At 34.4% G+C, this 18,336-nt stretch overlaps 1 protein-coding gene across 3 annotated transcripts in view; it reads left to right on the forward strand.

Annotated features, from left to right (window-relative positions):
• The window catches only part of ARFGEF1 (ADP ribosylation factor guanine nucleotide exchange factor 1), a 148,644-nt gene that overhangs the window by 101,643 nt on the left and 28,665 nt on the right, over positions 1–18,336 (forward strand). For all 3 annotated transcript variants that reach the window (XM_053208616.1, XM_027042773.2, XM_027042775.2), the window contains 10 exons: positions 151–322; positions 1,003–1,154; positions 4,887–5,015; positions 5,866–6,024; positions 6,266–6,416; positions 11,498–11,588; positions 16,753–16,793; positions 16,884–17,053; positions 17,414–17,565; positions 17,704–17,876. In XM_053208616.1, the coding sequence (XP_053064591.1) occupies positions 151–322; positions 1,003–1,154; positions 4,887–5,015; positions 5,866–6,024; positions 6,266–6,416; positions 11,498–11,588; positions 16,753–16,793; positions 16,884–17,053; positions 17,414–17,565; positions 17,704–17,876 (1,390 nt within the window). The remainder of the gene's footprint in view (positions 1–150; positions 323–1,002; positions 1,155–4,886; positions 5,016–5,865; positions 6,025–6,265; positions 6,417–11,497; positions 11,589–16,752; positions 16,794–16,883; positions 17,054–17,413; positions 17,566–17,703; positions 17,877–18,336) is intronic.

The following is an 18,336-nucleotide window of genomic DNA, read 5'->3' on the forward strand; positions in this document are numbered from 1 at the left end:
TCATTTTCGGTGACTTCCTTTTCTCATTTAAATATGTTTCACTGAATATTTGCCCTGTCCTGTCCTCAAAGTATTTATAAATTCTCTTCTAAAAGTATTCAAATTCTTAAAATAGGAGTTTTAGGAATTATAATGGTTTTTCATTTCTAGGTTAAAAATAAAATGACAAAGGAACAATACATTAAGATGAATAGAGGTATCAATGACAGTAAAGACCTTCCTGAAGAGTATCTGTCAGCCATCTATAATGAGATAGCTGGAAAAAAGATATCAATGAAAGAAACAAAAGAATTAACAATCCCTACAAAATCAAGTAAACAAAGTAAGTATCCAAATCAACTGAATTCTGATTGTTCAGAGGAAAAATGCGGTTTGCTAAAAGTTTTTTTTCACTTGGTTTAGAGTAAGTCAGATACTACTCTAATGAGAAGTATTATATAGTTTGCTGATCTGATTTTATGTTTTTCCACATTCTGAATGAAGATAGCACTGACCAGTGATCAAAGAAAATGCTACATAATATTCATGATCTAGTGTGCATTTAATACATACTTGTCAATTAATGTGGTAGTAAATCTCAGCATGGATTAGGAGGTCAGTGAGACTGCTTAGGGAACCCCAACAGACAGACTTCAACTCTCAGTCTTTTCCTGCCTCCTCTACAAAGCAACACAGTTCTGTCTTTTCATCTATTGTTACACATAAACAGAAACTGGAAGTAGGGGTGATTCAAGGAGATGCGGAAGGTTTAGGATTAAACTTCACATTATCTCCCTCTCTCCCCCCTCTGGCTGCCACCAGTCTGCTTTCTATTTCTATGGATTTACCTACTCTGGATATTTCATATAAATGGAATCACACCTTATGTGACCTTTTGTATCTGGTTTTTTACGACTATATCTAATTAGTATTAATTGGTGACATTTATTATTTTATTAGTAAAATATCAAAGCATTTTTAAATGATTTATTTTTTAAATGCTAATAGTGTTTGTTGTTTCAGATGTAGCCAGTGAAAAACAAAGAAGACTTCTGTATAACTTGGAAATGGAACAGATGGCCAAGACAGCAAAAGCACTCATGGAAGCCGTGAGCCACGTTCAGGCACCTTTTACAAGTGCAACACATTTGGAGCATGTGAGGCCTATGTTTAAGGTAAGAGTTCTAATAATTTTTTTTTAATGTGTATTTATTTTAAGAGAGACAAATGTGCGAGAGAGGCATAGAGAGAGGAGGAGAGTAGAATACCAAGCAGGCTCCTCACTGTCAGGGCAGAGCCTGATGTGGGGCTCAGTCTCACCAACCATGAGATCATGACCTGCCAAAATCAAGAATCAGATGCTTAACTGACTAAGTCACCCAGGTGCCCCAAGAGTTACTAATAACTTTTGATTGCAGTATACATTTATGTACAGTTTTGTTCAGCATGTTTTTAAGTTAAGGAAATATAGTGATCTCTAGCCCATTAGTGAGGACCTGGAAGCAAAAGCAATGTTATTTACGATACAGCAAATAAAAATTTTTTCTTAAAGAGAATGAGAAAAAGTGTACACTAATGGTAATTAATAAATGTTTGATCTTAAGAAATAAGAATAGAAAAGTTTCAGAGAATGATCATTAATCCTTGGCCTGGTTTTCATTAAATAACATCTATTTAATTAAGCCTTTGGAGTTACCTAAAATTTCTTGAGCTTCTGGCCCAGGATCTCCTGTATGGGTTCTGAGTACGCCTGGAGCGCAGAGAGTAGAGTGGAGAACAAAAACAAGCATTATTTACATTTATAGGTTGATCTAGTAAGAATGATACTACTGGTTCCTTACAATTTGATTGCCTATTCCTTCTTCATTTTCCTGTCCTATATTCCTACCCTTTCTCCAAATTGCAAAGTAAGCAGTGACTAAGGATTATAGGGAAGTAGAGAGTCTAGTCAAATTTGAAAAGGGAAAAGGGGTCAAGTACATTCCAGTTTGTGAGACAGTGTGGAAAGATTACCTGTGGAAGCTGAAGATCATAATTTGAGTTCTTTTTCGGACATTAAGGACACGTATGCATGGGCAGTAAAAGAGGACTATAAGATTTCTATGCTTTCTTTTAGCTCTCAAGTTTTATCATTCTACTCTTACTTCAAGGTGTGTGGGATAACTTTATTTCTGAAACTTGATGAAGAATTAGAGGATGGGGTGCTAGGGAGGCAGTATTAAATAGTGGAGTATAAAACATAAGTAGCCTTATCTTTGGAAATAATGTAGAAAATGATGTTAAAATATAAGAAACACTTTTTATGAAACAAATTTTATACACCAGCTTCTCGTTTTGTTTTAAATAATCTTACACTCTTCTTTTTCTTCTCAGATGTGTTTGGTTGGGGGGCAGGTGGAGAATGAAAAGAGTAGGAACCAGCCATAGTTCTATCACTCAGAAAAAACTTCTGTTAATATGTTTATATACTACTTTCTTTGAACAGTTGTGATCATACTATGTGCAGAATTTTGTAGCCTGCTGTTTCTCACATAGTATTTCCCCATATCATTAAAAATTCTTCATAAATAGCTTTTATTATCTGTGCTCTAGATTAGTTCTAGTTTATGCAAACATCTTCTAAGCTAGAATTAAGAATCTTTCCTTTCACCAACACTTCTACTGCCATTAACCTCTCCAGACATCCTCATTTCTTACCTTTAATATTGTAAAGTCCTAACTAGTATTCTTATGTCTATTTTTGTGTTCCTCTTATCCATTTACAGAGGCCAGACTGATCATTTTAAAATACAATATGAAATGTTGCCTTGTTAAGACCCTTCACTGACTTTGCATGATACATGATGAAATTAACACACCCACAACATCCTCTGGCTCCACCTGCCTTTCCAGCCTCATCACTAGATTTCTTATGTCTTGCTGTGCTGCAGTCACACTAACATAACATCAATTTCTAGAATGTTCTAAATTACTTTGTCTTCAGAACATTCTTACAAGCTGTGCCTTTTATGTAGAATGCTCTTTCCTTCTTTGCCCAAGTGGTTTCCACTTTAAATGTTACCTTCTCAGAGAGTTCTGCCCTGCTCTGCCCCTTCCAAATTTGGTCCTTTTAATAATGTGCTATACTTATCCTTTATTGTATTTTTAACAGTTGGTATTTATACATTGACTTATTTTAAAATTTAATATCTATCTCTTTACTAGACTTGAGGTAAGGGACTGTTCTGTTTACTTTTCCCAATATCTTGCACAATTCCTAGCTTGTAGTAAGTGCTCAATAAACAAGCATTGACTGGGTAGAGGAATGAATGAGAGGTTTCTAGGATGTGATATATTAAGGGATATAAATATTAAGTATCTTTTTACATACTGCCAAATTGTAGTCTACAAAGGATTACACAGTTATGAATGAATAATTGCAATGTCCCCTGGATATTATTTAGGGGTAGTTTGATAGGAGAAATCATTGTCTTTGATTCCTGGTGGAGTTAAACATATTTTTCACTGGCTTTAGAACCATTTATACTTCTTGTATAAAATATTACACAGGTTTCTGAATAGATGTGCTGTTTCTTTTCTTACAATATAATGTGTAATTTATTACTTCCATGTGGTACTTCATATTTTAAAAGTATTGCACCTCATGTGCTTCCTAAAGCATCTCTCTATAGTGGCAGTCCAGGTATTGAAGAGGACGATAGTGAGGTTCAGAGAGGCAAAGCTAGGACTAGAAATTAGGTACTACGGTTTATGTTCCTTTGTTTAGGGATTATATACTTCTAAACTTTCTGATGTTACAAACATAGCTTTGGGTAATCCTGTTTTCTTTAATAATCTTAAAAACTTTTTAGATCTTGGGGTATCTGGGTGGCTCAGTCAGTTGAGCATCCGGCTCTTGATTTTGGCTCAGGTCATGGTCCCAGGGTCATGGGATTGAGCCTCCCATCATGCTCTGTGCTGAGTATGGAGCCTACTTGAGATTCTCTTTCTCTCTCCCTCAGCCCCTCTCCCCCACTCACATACTCTTTCTCTCACTCTCTCTAAATAAATATTTTTTTAGTTAAAAAAAAATTTTTTAAACAAAAACTTCTTAGATCTTTTGAAAATTCCAGTTGTCCTGTAAATCTTTTTCATCTCTATGGTTATATAGTTTTGCTTCATTAGAACTTATTAAAAGCAACAAATATTCACATTAGACATACATGTTTTGATATTAGAATTTTCAGTAGTCCAAAGGTAGTCCTTTTTATTTTACATTACAGTTTTACTAGGCATTGAGTGTTACTAGTAAAATTTAGTGTTTGTTGGTTTTCACAGTCTATAATGAAATATTTTATTGAACTATATTTTTAAAGTATTGCTCAACTAGGAACCAGAGATATCACTGATGTTTCAATGTAAAATATTTGACTACAAAAAAATAAGTCTAAATGATGTCCAGGGAGCAGGTTAAAAGAGAGAAGAGTAATGTACTTGTTGCAAGGAGAAAATGACTGAAAGGATCTGCTTAGAAATAAACAGTCTGTGAATTGCTGCAGGTGACAAAGCTTGTAGAGAGAGAGGTTCTGAAGGTAAAGTTAAAACTAATACCATTTCTGGATATTGGCAATTCCCATTGATGTGAATAATTTATAGATGCTGTGCTTAAAATATGTCTAAGGTCCTTCTACTGAATTTATAGTCCTGCTGTACCACTTATTGAGGCCCAGGCAACATTGCATAGTTTTTCCCCTTTGTCCAAGAAAGCTGTCCAAAAAATATGCCCAGGAACTCATTGTTTTTTTTTTCCCAGAACTTCATCAAATCATTTATTTTCTGAAGCTTTGAGAAATATTAATGTAGTCCTATCATAAAATTTAATTATCACTTGATGTTCATGATACGCCTTAAATTTTTAATTTTTCTAGTTGGCTTGGACACCTTTTCTGGCTGCGTTTAGTGTGGGTCTGCAAGATTGTGATGATACTGAAGTAGCCTCTCTTTGCCTGGAAGGTATAAGATGTGCAATCAGAATTGCATGCATTTTCAACATTCAGGTAACAAAGAATTTCGCCTTTGTAGCCAGTCTGGGAAACAAATTACTTATGTCATGACTATAGTTGCAATTATTTTTTTATGTCTGACTTACTAAAAAGTAATTTCAAGTTTATGATGGAATTTAAATGAATCGTAATGTTTAAGTTTACAAGAAGCTGTGACAGAAGGAGTAGTTCTATATTGATGTGTCTGGAATTCATCAAAATAACTTTGGTTTGCAATTTTTTTCTCTATACAATGTTAGCTGTATACAAAGTTCCTAAGACTTTGAGTTTCTATATGTTAATTTGAATATATTATTTAAATATGTTGCATGTTCACACTTATTGAATCATATTTTTTCATATTTTATGTTTTTATATATTTCATTTAAGCCTAAGAAAAGTGGTCTTAACAGGAACCAAGTATCTAGTACTTGTTTTTCATGAAGACAGGCCCCTCTAGTAATTTATATACTTTGTCTGATAATAAATTGTAGCCAACGCTTGCTTTTTTTTTTTCAAACCCATTTCACATTTAATTACGAATGTTATGTCTTAAAAAGCACAGCCTAGCTGTAGAGAAAGAATGGGCAAATTTATAAACCTGGTTTCTGCTAGTCCACACAGTACTTGACACATAAGTACTCAATGAATATTTGTTTTATTGTATGAATTCATTTGTCATCACTAAAATCTCATCTTGATTTGACATCCCATCTCCATCTCTAATTGCCTTTAGATTTTAGAAATTCATCCTTTCTACTTCATTTATCATCTTAAAAAAAACAACACTGTAGTTTGAGGCATGTGATTTGTCAGTTAAAACTTACTAAATAACCATGTGAGTGTACTTTTTTCTTTTTTATAGCTGGAAAGAGATGCATATGTCCAAGCACTAGCAAGATTTACCTTACTTACAGTGAGTTCTGGTATTACTGAAATGAAACAGAAGAACATTGACACAATAAAAACACTTATCACAGTGGCTCATACAGATGGAAATTATTTAGGAAATTCATGGCATGAGGTATAAGCACTTTATTTTCAAGTTTGCAATTTGGTTTATAAAATAATTTAGTGTTAAATATTCTGGCAAGCTTAATTGTTTAGGGAACCATTAATTTAGTACATTCAGGATAAGTTTATTTAGCTTTTTATAATGATTTATAATATAGCCTATATTTAAATCCTGGCTGCATATATTTAAGTATTTTTGCAAACATTTTTAACATGGAATTTTAAAAAGTTTTTTTGTTATTGTAATGAAGATTCTGAAGTGCATCAGTCAGTTGGAGCTTGCACAACTTATAGGAACTGGAGTGAAACCTCGATACATTTCTGGAACAGTACGGGGCAGAGAAGGATCTCTTACTGGAACAAAAGATCAGACTCCTGATGAATTTGTGGGTCTGGGGCTAGGTGAGATAATTTTTTAAACTATTTTTATGAAGTATCAAAAATTATTAACTTGTTCAATATAAGTAACTTTATTATAGCAGTGAAATGTAATTAGAGGGACATGGTGAAATGCCCTTTGGCTAACCTTTTGAGGAAAACCAAGAAAAGCATGTGGAGAACTAAGCCATTTTTGCCTGGTCTAGTTTGCAACATAAGTGACCAGACCCTTAGTCTTAATCTCAGAGTTGGGGGTAGTAAGAGAAAGGTGCAGTTTCAAATGACCTGTTTTTTAAGACTAAGCAGGTCGCTTAAACGAGTGAAGGCTTGTATAAGATGATAAATACTTGAGGCAACTGAGGAAAGAAAGCATTCATATCATATTTTTTAAAGGCACTATGCAGACCTAACCAAACTCATACTGGTATGGAAACTTTCCCATGGTTCCTTGTGAGCTAGGTGTGGCCAAGAACTTCCAGATTTAACCCAACAGAACAAAGGAAAATATTAGTGAGAATGGCTACAGAAGAACCAATGACAGTATATACTTTAGTCATAAATGGAAAGAGTTCCACCAGGGAAGAAGCAACATTTAGACTGTCTTTGACTTTGAACACTATATTTTGGGGTGTGAATTCATTTGTATTTTTTCCTTACTGTGTGCAAGTTACTTTAACTCTCTGAGCTTCAGTTTCCACTTCTGGAAACTAATGGCAATATCTATTTACAGAGTTGTTAGGATTAAATAAGATTATGTATAAATGGACTTAGCACAGTGGCTGGTATATTAATGGTTTCTGGATTGTTCTTTATCCATTTTCCCCATCCTACTTCCATCTAAGAAATCTAGAGATCCAACTTAAAGAGAGCAGGAGAGAATACACCTGAGATCTAGGAATATTTACCTTTTAAGGTTTTGTACTGTAGCACTGTATATTTGGATGTTGTCTTTTTGACTTTTAATGAATTCTTGTTGCTCTCAGTAAAAATTCTTAAGAAATCCAAAAGAACTTCAGGTTTGAAAAAATGATCCATAGGGAAAGAAGAAACACCAGGACCATGTTGTGGCTTCAAGTTGGGCTGGGGACATTAGTTCCCAGCGATATTTCAACTGTGGCAGCCAGCAGTGCAGTTCTGCTACCCTAGTTGTATCTTAGATCCTGTGGTTCTGGGAGGTGAAGGTATAGATCTAATAACTTGGTGACCCAGCAGCAGGATTTAGAACTACCTGAGCACCTTCATGTAACCTGGAATCCTGAAATACAGATGAAGGCTGTTTACCAACAAGTGAAATGAATGTGGACCGATTGATTCAATAACTTTTGAATGGCTTTTATTTTTGATTGATTGATTGATTGATTGATTGAAAAAGCCTTTGGAATGTAGGAAGGCTAAAATAATGACAGGTGCAAATTGCCAGGGCTTAATTGTGGCAAGTAACAACAGTAGGTTACATTAAAAATAAAACACCAGTGGAGTATTTTAACTTCTAAAAGTTTTAGTCAAACAAGATAAATAATGATACTTATTGATCATGTTTCCTAGTATACTTAAAAATGAATTAAAATTAATTTGATCACTGTTGTTCTGCTACTTAAGTTGTACAGATAGGAGATGACCTTCCTTTCACTTCAGGAAAAGGGAATTTACATAAAAATAAACATTCATTGGTTCTGGAAATGAAATAAAAATTTGGGCTTCCAAGCCATACTCTTCAAGCAACTAGCCATAGTCTTCCAGCTGTCTTTCATGCTTTATCTGTTTTTCTTCTTGGGCTGCTCCATTCTTCACTCATTCCTGATTGGTTAGCTCTCTCATTTTGGAGTCGTCATCCTAGAGGGATCCATTGTGTTGACTTGGCTTCTGTTGGGCAGAGTCCTCCCTTCAGGCCATCTCATTGGTTATCAACTAGCCCAATGTGGCAGATTTCCACCCCTGTCCATCTGTGCCCTGTCACTAACTCAGGCAAGAAATGTTTTCTCCAGCAGGACGCTGTAGTCAGAATTTAAGCTAGAAGAGAATGTAGTACAGACATTTGAGCAGGTTTTATCTATCGATCAATCAATGTATCTATATTTTTTTAAATAAATTAGTATCCTCTTTTATATTCCATGTAACCACATTAACTGGGCTGAGTATATGTTAATCTGATTTTCTAACTGATATGCTATAAGTCTGTACTTCATCCTTTTAGGAAACATGTAAACTTAGTTACTAAGTTACTTAGTTACTAAGAGTATATAGCATATGGGGGCACCATATGCATCCAGTTAGCAACTCTTGATTTCGGCTCAGGTAAACGACAACCTCATGGTTTCGTGAGTTCAAGCTCCATGTTGGGCTCTCTGCACTCACTGCGGGGAACCTGCTTGGGATTCTCTCCCTCTTTCTCTGCCCCTCGCTGCTCACACTCTCTCTGTCTCTCCCTAGATAGATAGATAGGTAGATAGATAGATAGATAGATAGATAATTGTGTATATAATAAAGAATACATAGCATATGATTATTAGAATTATATGCATACTGTTCTTTTAAGGTGTATATCAAAGTTTAAAAATTCACTGGGGGGGCACCTGGGTGGCTCAGTTGATTAACTGTCCAACTTCAGCTCAGGTCATGATCTCATGGTTCATGAGTTTGAGCCCTGTGGGGCTCTACGCTGACAGCTCAGAGCGTGGAGCCTGCTTTGGATTCTGTATCTCCCTCTCTCTCTCTACCCCTGCCCCCACTCACACTTTGTCTCTCTCTCTCTCTCTCTCTCTCTCTCAAACATTTAAAAAAAATTTTTTTTTAATTCATTGTCTTGGTCTTATAAATCTTAAGTAAATATTCACAACACCTACCTCTTTGTTCTTAGTTAATCTGAATATTTGTGCTTTTGAGCAATTTGGTAAAGCTGAAACTATTAGCTTGTTATGTTACGGTGTCATACAGATCTTTGATTTCACGTGTTTCTGAAATAGGTTCTTTGGATTGCTAAACATTTTATATATTTTTTTACTCCTCTAAATATGTTTATTATTAATGATTACAGTTTACTATGTAATAATAAAAGCTCTTCAATATAAAAATAAAAGCTTTCCAGAAAGGACATGAAAGCTATGTGGTGATTGGCATTATTTTTTCCCATAGATTTTTCTTTGTTGAATTCCTATAACGTGATCACGTGCTTCAAGTGTTGCTTGACAGTGTTTCCCTAATCACCCCAATTCTCTGTCACTTATTTCAGGCTTTCATCCTTGTTCATTTGTATTATAGAAATAGACTTAGTCTTTCTAGCTCCATTATCTTTTCCTGTTTCACTGTGTTCTACAGATACTACCAGAATTATTTTTTTAGAAAGTAGATTTGATCATGTGAGTCTTCTGAAAGGCCTGTTCCTTATTTTCAATGGCAGTACATTAAACATGGCAGTCAAGTGTTCTTCACGTTCTAATTTTAGTTTATCTTTCTCTCCCTCTTTCTTGTCCCCTGCCAGATCCTCAACTTACGCAAGTGTGTTAAAACATGGTATTTACTTGCATCCTTCCAGAGTATATGCTGCTCCTTGTACCTAAATTACTTTTCCTTCTGCCTCCTTTCCTATGTGATCATCTTTCTAGGTGCAACTTGATTTAATAGATCATCATATGTGAAGCCTTTCTATGAGCTAACATCCCTGTTCTCCCTTCTTCTATTAAAATTAGTTCTATTTAGTAAAATTTGTATTATATGTCATTAGTTTATCTCAGCCATGAAGTAATTATTACATTTTACTAAAGTTGGTTATAAGTCTGTCTTTCCTGGTAAATTATAAAATAAATTCTGTGAGGACAAGGATCACGTCTTTTTCATTGTTCATTTCCTGAAAGAAAATTTGAGTTTGGCGGCTTTAAATAATATCATCTATTATGGTTGTATTCATAAAGGCATTTAAGTGTGTGGTCATTTGAGTCAACAAATATTTAACATCTGCTTTGGACTTAATATTGAGGAAGGTAGAGAAATAACCAAAAAAAAAAAAAAAATGTGTAACTTGGTTTCTTGCCTTAGGTAACTTCCTATTGTGCTGAGAAGGCAACATTAACACATGTATAGTAATTTATGTGAAACTTAATGGAAAAAATTCCTGATTTGACTATTATTTATTTAAGTAAATGCTTAGTTCAGAGGAACAATGGGATGGAATCCTTCCTGAAAACTCAAATTGGGTTTTAGTAGATAAGTTTTAGATAGTCAAGGGATGGCCTGAACAGAGACATATAATGGCTAGAATGTTGAAGGGCAGTGCCTTAAATGTTAGGCTTAAAAAATTTATGCTTTATCCTGCAAGTAATAGTAAGCAAAATGAATGTAATGATTTAGAAAAGTTAACCTGACAGGAGACTGAGAGAGAGGTTGAAGAGGGGAAAAATTAGCAGCAGGGAAAGCAGTCAGTAAACTGTGTCTATAATCTGGGCCTGAAATTATAAGGGCCTAAACTGAGTAGGAATGAAAATGAAGAAATGATACCAAAAACAGGTCAAAAGAAAGATTTAGTAACTGGTGGAGGAAGGGAAAGGTATCCAAGGTGATGGAGAGGTTAAGAGTTTGGAAGTTGGGGAAATTGTTCTGCTGTCCAACATGTGGGACCAGTTTTTGAGGGAAAGAAAAATAATTCTTTTGAATAAGGGGATGTTAGAAAATACAGGTATAATTTCCAATAAGCATCTGTAAATAGAGGACTGGAGATTAAATGACAGGGAGATCCAATCATATGGCATTGGGAATCAACCTAAGAAGACCACATTGGGAGTGCAGTTAGTGTTATTTCTTCAACATTAAGGGAAATTGTGCCTAGTGTGATTAATTTTGTGATCTAAATTCTCAGTGCCCTTAATTTGTTGATCTTTGCAAGCACAATTTGTCTTTATAACCATCCATGTCTGTATGCCACTTAGTATAGCTAATTAAGCACATTTGGCTTTGATATAGGTCCCTGAGGCCAAATAGGTCACTATTCACCAAAAGCTTTATTTCTCTCATTAGGAAAATAACTGATTTCAGAAATATGTTTTAGAATTGTAGGTGTATTCTTCCACTGAATTATTTTCAAGCTGAAATGACTCTCTTTTTATGTGTGGTAGTTGGAGGAAATGTGGACTGGAAGCAGATAGCAAGTATTCAGGAATCCATTGGAGAAACCAGTTCTCAAAGTGTCGTTGTTGCTGTAGATAGGTAAGGTATTTATTTTATTCCCTTTTTGAATGAATACAATTATTATTCTGTAGCATTTAGATATATTTTGCTCAGTAGTAGTAAAAAAAAAAAAAAAAACAACACTATTGCCAGAATAACTTTCCTGAAGCAATTAAGACTGTATTGTGATATATTGCAATTTACATGATGAAATACCTATAATTTTTCTCTATAGATCATGGAATATAGGAAGGAGATAAACAATATGAAAATTGAACTGAAAATAGATATTAGTGGGCATTAGGGAAATGGTAATCTTGATGAAAAAGAACACATTTTATGTCTTTTATAGAAAACTAATTTTTCTTACTATCCCTGTGTGAAAATGGAATGTAAAGTGTCTTCAAGTCCTATTTGATATGACTGCATTATGAATAAATGAAGGAGTTGGTGGCAATTCTCATTGCAGACTTCTTTGGAAAGGACTTTGGAATTTGTATATTGTATACACTATCAAGTATTCCTCGTATTTAGTTTGTTTTCTAACAGTAAACCCATACTAAATGTTCTTTTGAAGGTTAGGTTTTTCTAGGTGAGTGCCCAGATATTTGAAACTTAACATTTTACATCACTGATACTTAAATTTTTTTTATTGCTTCTGATGAAACTTTAAAAAATATAACATGTATTTTTTTTTCTCGGTGCTTGGAAACTTACACTAATCCATTATTTTACTTCAGATAAAACATTTTGCTCTAAGTACAGACTGAACTAGGGTGTTCAGTGGCTACTGACCTTGGAAAACATTCCAAATATTCCTTGCAACTTTTTCCTTGAAAAAGAACTCTGTAATGTCTGTTTGCTGACCTTTTTTTTTAGGGGAAGGAGGTCATTTACCTTTACCTTGTGAAGGCTGAAGAAATATTGTGTATCATCTGACATGTACTGTGTAACTTGAAGGCATCACAACGTGCTTGGCACTTTGCAAAGTGCTTTACATGTATTTCATTTAATCCTTCCAGTAACCTCATGAGATGAGTAGTAGTAGTAGTGTCGTTAATTTGCAAATGAGGAAACGGAGACAGAGGGGGATCAAATAACTTGCTCATTCCCCACAGTTGATCTTGTCTTGATTATTATTGTGATAACTGTTTCATCCACAGAGAATTTGAGGAGTGGTGCCAGGACATACGTTCAGGCAGCCTATCTCTTGAGTGTACACTCTTATCCTCTCCACCTCTCTGCCTGTATGTACAACTGTAGAACAGTGTAATGTCTCCCCTTCTGCCATCACGGTAGCTTTTTTCCAAATTATTTTCTGGACTTGCAAAAAATCCTCTTCACTATCATTATGAGAATCTCTTCAGGCAAGAGTCAACATTTTACCTATTTGTTTCCATAGTATATTTTATATGACCATACCAGGTTCTAATTTACCTATACATCCTCTGTTTGTTGCAGGGAGACATGTCTCTCATTTGAACAAATGATATGCCTCTCCATTTTAAGAATTTAAGTATATTTTAGAGGATTCTTAACACAAATTCTATTAGTATTTTGTTGTCTCAAATTCATCATCGCCAGATAACTTCTATGACCATAAATCCAGTGTCCAACTTTATACAAAACCTCAATATTGAAATTTTAGCTCATAGAGAAAGCATTAAAAGTGACATCTTTGATTTTATTATAAGATTATATTCTTATTTGGTGCCTTTCACTTTCTCATTAAATTTCTTCTGTTTCTGAATATATGAGTTTATTTTCACATGTAATATCCTGACTCTAATTCATAAGCCAAGTCATTTAGATAACCTAGATATTCAAGACAGTGATGCAAATATTGTCAGGCATCACCCTGGAAAGTTCTGTACTTGTCCTGCAAAAAGTAATTTTCTTGTCCTTAGGCCTGTTGTTATGAATAATCTGTTATGACAAGTAAAGAAGTAAACATGAATAATCAAAGTAGCTCTTTTTTGCTTAATTATGTATAGCTTCTGTTTCTTAACAGAAAACGTATATGATTCTATTAAAAGCTGTAAGATGGGTATCTGAATTCCACAAAGCTTCAGAATAACATTCCTTCCAAGGTCTCTAATTTTTTCATGTGGAAGAGACAAAGGACACCCTTTGGAGGACCCACATGCCCTGGGGCATGCGTGTTCCCCTAATGTAAAAGGAACCAGGGGCGTATAGGCAAATACTCTTGCTATGGTAAGCAAGAAGCGGGATCAAAGCTGCGGAGTCTGTCACACTAAAACACTGACTTCCAAACTACCTCTTGGAATGCATTTTGCCTTTTGGAGCGTCACAATGGAGACTGATTAATTTATTATTTAAAATGAAAGTTGTCCCATTCAACCTCAGACATCTCCATTAAAAATCTGTGATTTGTGTTTGTTAGCTCTTTGTAACTTGGGCTTTGAATATGATGGAACAAATAATATATGTAAAATTGTTTCATTCTATTAAAATTTCTCCTACATAAAAACTAAAAAGTGAAAGTTTTAAGATGATAAAGTTTTCTCCACTTTTGTTTTAGGAATCCCAAACCATTAGAATTTAGGAGAATATGGGCTGTTTAATCTATAGTACCTGATCCTTAGGATTTGCTAGGGTAGAATTTGTTAGACATTGCTAAACTAGACCAGGTTAGTGAGTATTACTAACCTGTGCAGCAATAGGTTTTGTCCAGGAATGATTTACTGCTAAAAGTGAAAAAACAGTACCATAGTTTTTGTTTTTATTAACTTTAAGCACACCAAATCTAGCTTTATACTGGCCCATCTCACACTTTGGAACATTCTGTCACCTATCAGAAAATACATGTAGCTCATCCCCAACTGTATTTGCTCACAAGCGTCTTCCAGTTAGGTCTAAGAAATAAGTGTTACCTCTGATATTTTCACTGTGAAAACTTTTTACATAATACAGTAATTTAGTCTGCCTCTTTAGTGCATACAGTTTAACATGTATGTGATTCAGAATCTGCAGGTTTTGTCCCCCCCCCCCCTTTTTTTTGTGTTGCCACAGTGCTTTCATTTTGTGGATGAAGCAGTAATCTATTCTGTTTTCCTGCTAGTACTTTTCAGAGCATGTCTTTTAATATTAACACACAAGGTTCTCATGCGTCTGTCCTTTGCTTTTCATACAGGGAATGTAGAGTCCATTTCCTAGACTGATTTTGTGAAACATAGCTCTGTTCTCCTGCCTTAGTTTATGAAGGCTTAACTTTAAATGCTTCCACAGACTTCTGTGCTCTACCGTGTGGCTTATCTGTAGTGGAGCATTACTAGACATAGAGTGACCCCTCAGAGGCTACCAAAGTGAGTAGGAATTTGAATGCCCTTTTTCAGGATTCATGCTCCCCCTAACTTCTCCTGTCACCCTGAGTCTATAGAACCTGTCTGATTGCTACTGGTATTTCCCTGTTCTTGTTCACCATTATTTCAGGGCCTTCAGAGAATTTGTTGCTTCTTTCCCCTGTAGTTGCATATAATCTCCCTCTCTGCTTCTGTTCTTTATCCCTTTTACTCTTTGCCATATGCTTCCTTCTCAGTTAAAGAAATTTTTTTTTTCTTTTCTTCCTTTTCCTGTTGTTTCTCCTATATACTATCTAATTTTTATATGTCTCCGTTTGTGGTATTTTTTTTTAATAGCCACTCCCTATGAGAATACAGTAGTTTGAGAAATCAGCTAATGACATTTACAATGTGCACTCTAGCAGTTTTCATTTTTGTTCATGTGAGAACTTTGTAGGCTTTGTATATTTTTAGTTTCTGAATTCAGTCTATCCACTGGATTAAATGGGGACTTACTATTCTATTTTTTCCCCCAGATTGTGTTCTCAGCCAGATCTTTGAAGTATTGTTTTGTTCTGACAAGAGCAGTAGAGGAAGTTTTAAAATATCCCTGTAGCAGATCAGTTTCTGAGTTATCATCTTGTCAGTTTTTAGGCTGTTTTTCCTGTCGTGTTTTTGTTACTCATTGCCAGAACACGTGGAAAGACATTCAAGGGCACTAAGGTTAAAAAACCATTATATATTCAGAACATGGATATAGTGGACATAATAGGAAAAAAACAATATATTTTAAATGTTCATGTTTTGCTCAGATTAAGTGTGAGGTAATACAGCAAAGTAGTTAAGAGAGTGGATTCTGGAGTGTGCCCATCTCGGTTTGAATCTTGGCTGTAGCACTTACAAGTTCTGTGACATTGAGGAAGTTATTAAAATACCTTTATGTGTCAGTTTCTATGTTGATAAAATTGAAAGTCTACAAATACCCACTTCACAGAGTATTTGTGATTATTAAATGAGTAGATACATATAAAACACTTAGAATAGTACCCACCTTGTAATTGTCGGTAGCCATTACTGTCACTATGATTACTTTTATTTCTAAGTTTAATATTTGACCTGCTCCCGCCTTTAAGGTTTCGATTTTGTCATGCAAAGCCTATGTACACAATTTAAATTGAATATCAGTTCATCCTGGAAGTCACATCGAACCCTCGGTTACAAACCCAGAGGATGGGTAAAAATGCAGACTTTTAAAAGAGGGCTAATATAGTAGATTTATGCTGAAATCTTCTATGAAACTTTGAAACAAAAATTGCCGAGTGAAGAAAGCTGGGCAAAGCTGGACAGCATATCTTAACTCTAAATATTTGAATTTTCTAAGAAAAGTTATTTAGCCACTTCTTGGTTAAACGATTGGAGACTATTTTACAAGCTTCTCTTAAATTGCTTATAATTTAACATAAATGAGTTTTCTAACCAAACATATGATACTTGTAAAAAAGTCAAAATTTCCATTTTAAGAATGTGTTTAATGCTAGTAGATAATCAGGAAAAATGAAAAACCTTCTGTTTTGTAGTGTGCCAATGTTTAATTCGTTTTACAAATTGATATTTTTTTATTCTTAGAGTTTCATGAGATACCCATCTAGTGTTTGTAAATTTACTAGTAAAATTACAACGATATATTCTTACTCATATTACTGAATACGAAGGAGGGACGGAGGAACATCCAAACTATACTTGTTATTAAACTATATGATAAAATATTCATTTGACTACCTGATGTTTTTGTTCCCTTAAAACAGATTTAAAGTAGCTAATACCTCAGGCTACTTACTTCTGAATTGATGTAGCAGAAGTCGGACTTTATAAATTTTTGAATTATGGTTTTCTTTCTTTAGAATATTTACAGGGTCAACAAGGCTAGATGGAAATGCTATTGGTAAGTATATACATTTATTTCACTTACAAATTGGTTTTTTGGCTAAAAAAACTTGAAAGCTGAAAAAATGTATATCTGTTTATATTATAGTGGATTTTGTCCGTTGGCTCTGTGCTGTGTCTATGGATGAATTACTTTCCACTACACACCCAAGAATGTTTAGTCTACAAAAAATAGTAGAAATATCATACTACAACATGGGAAGAATAAGACTGCAGTGGTCTCGAATTTGGGAAGTTATTGGTGATCATTTTAATAAGGTATTTGAATAATTAGAAGATACGCTTACATTTGTAATATTTTTTGTGTTTTGAAATTCCTTATAATGTAATTGAGGCTTTTTCCTATTCTAGCTTTTCTAAATTACATTTTTGTAATTGAAAATAGAAAACCGTTTGAATCCTGTTTTTCTTTTTAGAAGTGATTACCTTAAGTTTTAAGAATTTAGTTGAAGTGTATTTTTCTTGTTGAGAAATATTATCAGTACACCTAGTGTCTTTGTGGAGAATTTTAGGATTTACCTGTCTATGCTATGAGTTCTATACTTTTTCTAAAAGAAAAATGAAGAGATGGATTTTCACTGCTGACATTAGCACCCTATATTTCTGTTGCCATTACAGGTTGGCTGTAATCCTAATGAAGATGTAGCTATTTTTGCAGTAGACTCCTTGAGGCAATTGTCAATGAAGTTCTTAGAGAAAGGGGAGCTTGCTAATTTCAGATTCCAGAAGGATTTCTTAAGACCTTTTGAACATATAATGAAACGAAACAGGTATTACATTTGTTGAATTGCTTAATATCGTAAAAATACTTTATTATTTTCCACAGAAGGGGGAGAAACAGAAGAAAGGAAAAAAAACTGATGGGTTTTATCTGTGTGTATATCCACGCAATTATATTAATATTTTAGGTCCCCAACAATTCGAGATATGGTTGTACGTTGTATAGCACAGATGGTTAATTCTCAAGCTGCTAACATTCGGTCCGGATGGAAGAACATTTTCTCTGTGTTTCATCTAGCTGCATCTGATCAAGATGAAAGCATAGTGGAACTTGCATTCCAAACAACAGGGCACATTGTCAGTGAGTATTCTTCTGGCTGTGTTCAAGTTAAAAACAAAACAAAACAAAAAAATGTGTTCCAGAGATAATACAAGTGTAAGATTATGGACCTGTTATGGCTTTAAGTTTACTAAGTTTTGCCTGTAGAAACAGAGTAAATAATGACTGTAATACTGTTATTACATTATTATAGTTAACATTTATTGAACGTTTACTGTATGGCAAACACAATACGTACTCTGAATGTGTTTCCTTCAGTCTTCACAACAGCTCTATGAGATAAGTATTTTCATTATCCCCTTTTTAATAGATCAGGAAACTCGGCCCCAGTGAGGTTAGGGTGAATGATGGAGTTGGGATTCAAAGCCAGGGAAAGGTTTTTGACCACTATGTTACACAGCCTCCTTTGACTGTAAAGGAGAATGAAATACTTAGGATGTAAGTTAAGGCTGGTTGAAAGATAATGATGACCATTATCATT

This window comes from Acinonyx jubatus, chromosome F2 (assembly GCF_027475565.1).
Source record: "Acinonyx jubatus isolate Ajub_Pintada_27869175 chromosome F2, VMU_Ajub_asm_v1.0, whole genome shotgun sequence".
In the NCBI taxonomy this organism is placed as follows: domain Eukaryota; kingdom Metazoa; phylum Chordata; class Mammalia; order Carnivora; family Felidae; genus Acinonyx; species Acinonyx jubatus.